At 61.0% G+C, this 7,942-nt stretch overlaps 1 protein-coding gene across 4 annotated transcripts; it reads right to left on the bottom strand.

Annotated features, from left to right (window-relative positions):
• Nucleotides 1-100: 100 nt before the first annotated feature.
• MEIS3 (Meis homeobox 3) lies at nt 101-7,936 on the bottom strand. Of its 4 annotated transcripts, none has more exons than XM_011378167.2 (13): nt 7,890-7,936; nt 6,733-6,914; nt 6,367-6,532; nt 6,224-6,274; nt 5,343-5,393; nt 5,043-5,192; nt 3,019-3,130; nt 2,685-2,833; nt 1,680-1,756; nt 1,396-1,454; nt 1,205-1,288; nt 828-897; nt 101-645 (listed from the first exon to the last, which is right to left on the bottom strand). In XM_011378167.2, the coding sequence occupies exons 1-12, from the start codon at nt 7,929-7,931 to the stop codon at nt 848-850; spliced, it is 1,173 nt and encodes a 390-aa protein (XP_011376469.1). In that variant the 5' UTR covers nt 7,932-7,936; the 3' UTR covers nt 101-645; nt 828-847. The 4 variants fall into 4 exon arrangements, with proteins under 4 accessions (XP_011376469.1, XP_011376471.1, XP_011376472.1 ...); XM_011378169.2 differs by having other exon boundaries at nt 101-598; XM_011378170.2 differs by having other exon boundaries at nt 101-386.
• Nucleotides 7,937-7,942: the final 6 nt, after the last annotated feature.

The raw sequence follows: 7,942 nt of genomic DNA, 5'->3' as shown, positions 1-7,942 counted from the left end.
GTCATAGTGACTGCTCTGTCTCTAGCACCACCCAGCACAGGGCCAGGCACAGAGGTGCTCATGAAATGTGTATCGAATGAATGGATGGATGGATGGGTGCTAAATTAAAGAGTCTGGACTTCATCCAGCGGGCACTAGGGAGCCACAGAAGGGTTTTAACCCGGGGAGAGTCAAGCTCTGATCTGGGCTTTAGAAACTCCAGGCAGCCTCGCAAGCCTGGGCCTTTGCACGTGCTGTTCTCTCTGCTTTTCTGAGCTGGATGAACCCGCACAAGTAACCTCTTCTCTCTCAGCCTGTTTCTCTCATCCATAAAGTGAAAGTAATAGTTTTTCCTTCTTGAGGTTGTCGCGAAGACAAACTACGATGAGGCTCAAAAGCCTTAAGACCTGGGAAAGTAAAAGGATGTACCCTAGTACCTTGCTCCCCACTTATACCCAGTGAGCTCCTATTCATCCTTCGATGCCCCACCCAGAAGCCGCTTCCTCCACGAAGTCTTCCCTGATATCTCCTCTGAGCAGCTGGTGTACCGGATTGCCACTGGTTTCCGATGTCCACTTCCTCACAAGCCCAGAATCTTCTCAGGACCCTACCTGAGACACTTCAGGGCATGGCATGAGAGCTTAATGGACGTTTGGAGATGTACACCTGGCGTGTATATGTGTGGATGGATGGACGGATCATCTTCCCACCAAACCTCGGAGAACCCTCCCTTCAGGGGTCCCCGCCGCTGCTGCTCTAGGTGGCCCGCTGTTGGAGTCCAGGGGTCTTATGAAGATTCGAGAGCTGCACAGCCCCCAACCCAGCACCCTTAGACACGGGGCACTCACGTGTCTCCTGAATCCAGCCTCTATAGATAATGCCACTCCCCTTCTAAATTCAAACTCATCCCCATCGATCCTGGAAGACAAAAGAGGAGGGTCAGTGAGTCTTCGCCAGACAGCCCCCTTAAATCCCTCCCACCGCGTTCTTCGTCTGGGAGTCCTCTGCCAGGACAGACTGAGGCATCGTTAAGAGGGTGTTTGGTCCTTTAAGAAAAAGCGGAGCCTTCCAACGGGTAGGCACCTGGGCACCGGACAATCTGTATTTACATCATCGGTTCCCTTATTATTATTTATTAACTGAATCCCAGAAGGTGGGGCATCGCCATTTAGAGGAGGGGCCTGGTGTCCTGGGGGCGTAGCTTAGTCAAGGGGCGGGGCCTTACCTGGAGGCCTACCGGTCATATGTGGCTGTGTCTCCGTGTAGCTCCCCACCGGCTGGCCCTCTGTGCTGAAGGTTGCACCCTGTCCTGCGAGAGAGGTTGAGGGGTGCAGGCTGAGCCCCGGGATGCCTGAGCCTAAGCTCTGACACTCCTTGGGGAGCACTAGGCCCCCTCTCCCCACCTTCTCCCTGTACCTGTGCGGTTGGATTGATCGATCATTGGTTGCACGATGCGTCTCCGTGCATTAATGAACCTGGGAGGGGGCCGTGGCAACGGGGGAGGATGTTAAGAGAAGGCAGGAGAGAGGCGGGGAAGAACACAGAGACGCGGAGAGAGAGCCGGGGAAGGGGCCGGGGTGGGAGGGAAGGCGGGAGCGAGGGGCGAGGCTCCGAGGGGCTGCGCGGCCTCCTTCAGCACCGCGGACAGCGCCCGGCCTCCGCCCGCGCTCCCCACCGCCGCGAGCCCCCGGGTCCCTCACCAGTTGTTGACTTGCAGGATGGTGAGCCCCGTGTCCTGCGCCAGCTGTTTCTTCTGCTCCTCCGAGGGGTACGGGTGCTGCAGGAAGAGTCACCCCGCTAGCCGGGCTGCCACCTGAGCCCCAAGGCCTGGCCTGCCCCGTCCCCAAGGATAGCGAGCCCAGGCTGGGGCAGAGGCCAGAACAGCCAGCTCGTCTGAGCTTCGCCTTGCTCCCGGGGGCCCAGCAGAGGGAAGCTGAGCCAAGCTTGGAGCAATTAGGCCTGCGGGCGGCCCCCCCCTTCTTTCAGCAATTAGAGGCTAATTGGCCAGCTCTCATTCGGGAGAGACAGAGCTGGGGACTCCACTGCTGGGAAAGGAAGCACAGATCAGCGTAACCCGCTCGGAGTCCCTCCCGAGTCTCTCCGTCAGGGCCCGGTCCTCGTCTCTCCCCGTTCCAATTTATTTCTGTCTCCGCGGCTCTCCCTAACTTAACCTCTCTCTGTCTCTGTCTGTCTGTCTGTCTGTCTGTGTCTGTGTTTCTGTCTCTGTCTCTCTCTGTCTGTGTCTCTGTCTGTGTCTGTGTCTGTGTCTCTGTCTCTCTCTTCCCCGCTCCTCTCCTTCCCATCTCCCCACGAGGCAGTGTGGTGCAGTGGTTAAGGCCAGCCTGCTTGTATTTGAACCCGCTTCTGGCGGTGAGGGCTCTGGGCCTCACGCCTTCCCTGCAGGTTGGAGGCGGCACAGCCCCGCCCTCGCAGGCTAGGTTTGGCTGGACGGTGGATGACTGACGGGGTTGGCGAATAGATGGGCCAATGGGTGGTCCAATGGGTGGGGGACCAAATGAGTTAAGAGCCCTTAGCAGCACCCGGCACACAGGTCGTTCTCAGGATGTTTACTTCTAGCCAGTCGCCATTTCTTTGAAATTCTCCCTGGGGGGTCCCGCTGCCTCGGTCTGGTCTCCCGTGTCCAGGTCTCTGTGCGGCCATCCTCCGCGTCCGTCCCTGTGCCCACCCTGCCCCCTGGCCCTCACCGAGAGGTGCTGGAACAGCCAGGCCCTCATGATGTTGGTGGCCGCCTTGGGGAAGATGCCTCTTTTCTTGTTCCTCCGCCGCTCCTGGTCCAGCTCCTCGTCCTCGCCCCCAGAGCTGGGCGAGGCCACGCTCGCGTCCAGCCCGTCTCCTGAGGGGCGGGAGCCGCGTCACCTCTGCAGACGGCGAGGGTGGGGGCCCGGAGGGACCCGGGACCCTCACCCCAGACACCGCCCCACAACCCAGCCATCTTGCCCCCCGGAAAGTCCTAACTGCCGTCCAGCTTCAATCTTCAGACTGACTCCCACATCCCCCCTCTTCCTCCAAGCTCCTCACCTGGGTCACTGGAGTTGTCCCCACTCTGCGAGGCCAAGCCCCCGCTGGACGGGCCCGGGGTCCCCAGCTGTAGAGACCCACTGTCCTCATGGTCTCTAATCCACGTATTATTCTGGAAGACAAGAGCTGGGAGTCGATAGGCAGGCTCGGGGCACAGTATCCCACAGCGGCTAGGACCACGGGCTCTGGATAAGACTGGGCAACTCCCTGTTGCTTCGATCGATGAGGACGGTACTGTCCCCACCTCAGAGCGTGGGAAGCATTCGATGAGTTCGTTTACATAAAGGCTCAGAGCGCTTGCTCCATAAGGACGAGCTTTTGCAGATCTACGGCACCCTATCGGAAATCCTTAGGGGCTGGAGGTGCTTCAGGATTCAGAGCTTTTCACATTTGCTGACAGTAGATCAGCGCACACACCGCGTGTTTCATAATGCCCTCGGCAGGGGCATAACCTCGTCATCAAGCTCATTAACATTTCTGCAGCGAAATGGATGAATATTTAACTAAGTGGAATAAATAAAGGCTATAAATAGCCTCTCATTAGTTCAGGTCAGATTTTGCTGCCAGGTGAGTGTGCACGAAACTTACTGGGGGAAAAAAAGAATAACTTTCGGTTCTTAGAGACTTGGTCTCAGAACTGTAGATCGGGGAGTCCAGGAGTGTGTTTTCTTTATCCAAACTCCGACATACCTTGGGGGACATAGTGCCCCAGCTCTGTGTCCCCAGAGGCCAACCCACCCATAAGCCCTGCACCAACGCCTCTCTGTCATTCAGCTTAGGGTTCCATCCAACATTGGGAGTAGACAGGGTGTCGGGGTGCTGGCAACAGCTGCCCCTGGGGCACCCTGCCTGCCCTATGGATTCCCCTAGACCCTGCCTGCTGCTTTGTAAACGACCCCTGCCCACATGGCCCAGTGTGGGAGCATCGTCTGCACCCTGCTGGGGCACGGCCCCAAGACACAGCGACTCAGGGGAGTCGTCTGCAGGCCGCGAATGTCTGTGCGGAATCATTTTCTTGAGTGTGGCTCGTGTGGCGACTGCAGAGTCGTCGGGTCTGAAGGCTTTTGAGTGCTGCTGTAACTGTCACCTGTAGCCCCCACGCCGGCGTACCTGACCCTTCCTGAGACCGTCGCATGGCACGCGGTGTGAGTGCCTGTGTCTGTGCCCAGGAGAGCAGGGGGCTGTGGGGTGGAGCTGAGACATGGTGGGTTGTGTCGCTCTGAGATGGCCAGGTGGCTATAGCCGACTATCACAAAGCCACACGTTTCTAAGTCTGTGGCTTAGGTCGCGGGGTTGGTGACACACACAATGTGCGGTTGTCCTGATTCCTACACGATCGGGCGGGCAGCTCTGTGACTCTGTCGGGGGGCGGGGGTGACGGCCAAGGGACTGAATCGGAGGCCGCGTGCAGACGAGGAACACGGCTATCCCTCCGAGTGACTCGTGAGTGACCATCACGCTCACGGGGCTCGGTGCATGTTACAGGTGTGTTGATCGCGTGACCGCCTTTTGGGGGTCACCCTCGTTGGGATCTGCATGGCGGGGCTGTGGTATGATTGCTGATGAAACTGGGCTCCGAGCCTGGAGGATGAACGGCATGGTGTGCGTGCGCACCCCCGTAGGCCGGCCGCTCCGTGGTTAGGGCAGCGTGTGTGCGAGTGTGCGGGCATCGCGGTCAGTCTGGGTCTAGGCGTGGCTGTATCTGATTTGCGTGGCAGGAGCTGGGGCCGCTTGGCTCGGTCACCGTCTGTGTGGCCGTCCTGTGTTTGAGGGATGTAGACCGTAGGCACACACTATGGAATGACGGTGTCTCGGCCAGGCTGCGTGACCTGTGCCGCTGTTATGCGCCTGGGGCGGGGCTGTGGGGGTGTTTAAGTGTGGTGTGTGCCGACACCTGGCTATGAGTGGGGGTGGCTATAACTATCCGCTGGCCCCGTGGGAAGCTGTGCGGGTGTGGCCGCGTCTGCGGATGGTTCCGCAGCCGTGCGCGTGAGTGTGCTCGCCGGGTGGTGCCCGGGGCTCACCTGCTCTGGGAGGCTGGGGCAGGAGGCCGGGTAGTCCTCGAGGTCCTCCCTGCAGCCGCCGTCCCGATCCTCGATGACCAGGTCGATGGGCATCTTCCCCTTGAGGCAGGTGATGTAGCGGTGACAGAAGTTGTCGCACAGGTCGTGGACCTGAGGGGGGCACCGGGGTACTGGGGGGGCCACCCGGGGGCCGGGGCTGAGGCGCAGGGGAATGGGGAGAGAGCCTGAGGCGGGGTGCAGGGGCGAGGGGGGCCGGAGGAGGGGCCGGAGAGCGCGTGAGGGGACGCGAGAAGCCCTCACCTTCTCCAGCTCCAGCAGGTGGAAACGGAGCACCTGGATGGCCTGTATCATCTGAAGAGGGAGCAGGAAGAGGCAGAGGAGGGGAGTGAGGGCGGGCGGGAGGGAGAGGAGGGAGAGGAGAGGAGGGATGAGACAGAGGGCCGGAGCAGAGAGGCAGTCACGACGCAAAGCACAGGGGCAGAGAGAGAGAGAGAGAGAGAGAGAGAGAGAGAGAGAGTGAGCAGAGAGGGAACCCCAGAACCACAGGAAGAGGGAGCGTTAGACTCAGAGTCAGAGAGAGAGGAGCTGGGGGGTCGAGAGGGGAGGCTCCATCCCAGGCGAGCAGCCGCGGCGATGAGGGCGCCCCCTCCGAGGCCTGCTTGGCCTCCACTCCATCCCCCCCCCTTCACCCGCAAACTACACTTCCCAGAGCTCTTTGTCACAGGGTTCAGCCAATCGGAGGCCCTGGCGGGAGCTGGAACAGAAACGAAGCCAGGGTGCCCCCCCATCTCCCTCTCTCCCTCTCTCCCTCCCTCTCCTTTCTCCTCTGCGGCCAAGAGTCTGCACTCATTTCGGCGTGGGCTCTGTCCCCTGATAGAACAGCTAATGCTTATCGAAGTCCCCTTTCTGGGCCAGGCCCCGCGCTGAGCGCCCGACTCTCTCTCGTTAACTCACGGAGTCCTCACGACAGCCCTGCAGGTTACGGGAGGACTCGGATTTGAACTCAGAGCACTGGATCTGCGTTCCCAAACGCCAGGCTGGGCTGAACTGCCAGTGGGCCGCGGCTATCGCTACCTGGGGACGCGTGGCAGGTGGCCTCCTCTCCACTCTCCCAACCGACCAATCCCGAGGCCACAGAGGGCAGGACAGAAGGGAGCACCGTGGGGGGGCTCAGGGCTCACCAGATTGTCCAGCTCTGGGTTGGAGGAGAAGAGAGGCCTCTCGGAGCGGACCTGGGAGGAAGAGAGAGGCCAGGGAGGGCACGCCCCACCTCCCGCCTGCCCCCTCCCTGGCGATCCTGGCCCATGGCGGACTGGGCGCCCACCTGCTTGGCAAAGGCTGTGATGTCCTCATTGAAGGAATCAGAGGAGCAGACGTCACCGGCCAGGGGTGCGCCCAGCCCGGCCCCGGCTCCCGCCCCGTCGCGGGGCGAGCAGGTGGCCAGTTCACATTTTTCAAAGACCAGGGCCAGCAGCGGGAAGAGGGGGTGTCTAGAGGAAGCGGAAGAGGGCAGAGTTCACAAGGGGAAGGCAGGGGTCTTCCAAGTAGGGAGCACCTGGGAGGGGCCCGGGAGACCCAGAGGAAAGAGAGGGAGAGACAGAGACAGAGACACAATCAGGGAAAGAGAAAAAGCTCTGGAGAGACCAAGAAGGGCAGAGAGGCCCACACCCCGGGCCCGGTCCCCACTCACCCGTATATCTCATCCTTCTCCTGCTTCAGGCCCTCGCTGTCCAAGCCTGGGCGTGGGGGCTGGGGAGGCCGGTGGGGGCCGTAGGGCCCGGAGGCTCTGGGTGTCGGAGGCGCTGCCTCGGAGAAGCCGGCCAGGGCTTCGGGGCCGTCCACGACGCCTGGGTAGTGGGGCAGCTCATCATACTGGGGGGCGGGAGAGAAACGGCGAGAGATGTGAAGAAAGGCCAAGAAAGAAAGAGACAGGAGATGGGGAGAGAGATGCAAAGGGCCGGGGTGGGGTGGGGACGAGACGGGGAGAGAAGCTCCAGGAGTGAGAAGCAGAGAGACGAGACCGTGACACTCGCTCGCAACGCTCGCTCGCGACACTCATGACGCTTCCTGCGAAAGCAGGACGTCGTCTGTACACAAGTGTGCGCACACACGGTCCACGCTTCGACCTCATTCCAGCTGTCAAATGCACAGCCCGAGTGTATCCTAACAACTCATCACACCCCACTCACCCTGTGAACGCGCGCACGCGCGCGCACACACGCGCGCACACACGCGCGCACACACACACGCGCACACGCGTGCACACACACACACGCACACACGCGCGCACGCACACACGCGCACACACACGCACACACAGCCAAAGGCCGGCACGGGAATGAATGAAGGAGACCCCAGCACACGGATGAATGAATGAGTGAAGGAGTGCACGAGGCGTTGAGCACCGTGCCTGGCACACATTCGACACAGTGTTGTTGAGCGAAAGCGTGACCCCGCATGACCCCGCACGACCCCGCACGACCGCACGGCCCCCAGGAGAGACCACGCGCATCCGGGGGATATTTCTGTGTCCGGTCATCACAGAAGCACACGAGCTGGGGAAGCCGGGGGACCTTCAATCGCCCCAGTCAATCCCTCTCCTTGGAGCTGAAGAAACGGCCGCTTCGAGAGGCGAAGGGGCTGGAGAAGGAGAGAGAGTCCCCGCCGCCGGCCCCCTCGGGCTCGGCCAGCGCTGAGGACCGTCCTGTGTGTGTCTCTCCTCCTTTCCTCTTCCACTTCCTCTCTTAACTTCCGGGCCCTGAAGTTGCTTTCAACTGCTCCCTGCCATTCGTCGCCCATCCTAAGACGTGCGGTGGGTCCCCCTCCACCCCCCAGGTGCCTGCTTACCTCCTGGCCTGACTCCTTCCACCTGGCCCGGCCCCAGGACATGGAGAAGAGGT

The sequence above is a fragment of the Pteropus vampyrus genome, unplaced genomic scaffold (assembly GCF_000151845.1).
Source record: "Pteropus vampyrus isolate Shadow unplaced genomic scaffold, Pvam_2.0 Scaffold333, whole genome shotgun sequence".
Lineage (NCBI taxonomy): Eukaryota > Metazoa > Chordata > Mammalia > Chiroptera > Pteropodidae > Pteropus > Pteropus vampyrus.
Note: the sequence above shows the minus strand (reverse complement) of the source record. Positions and strands in the feature narration are given on the sequence as shown.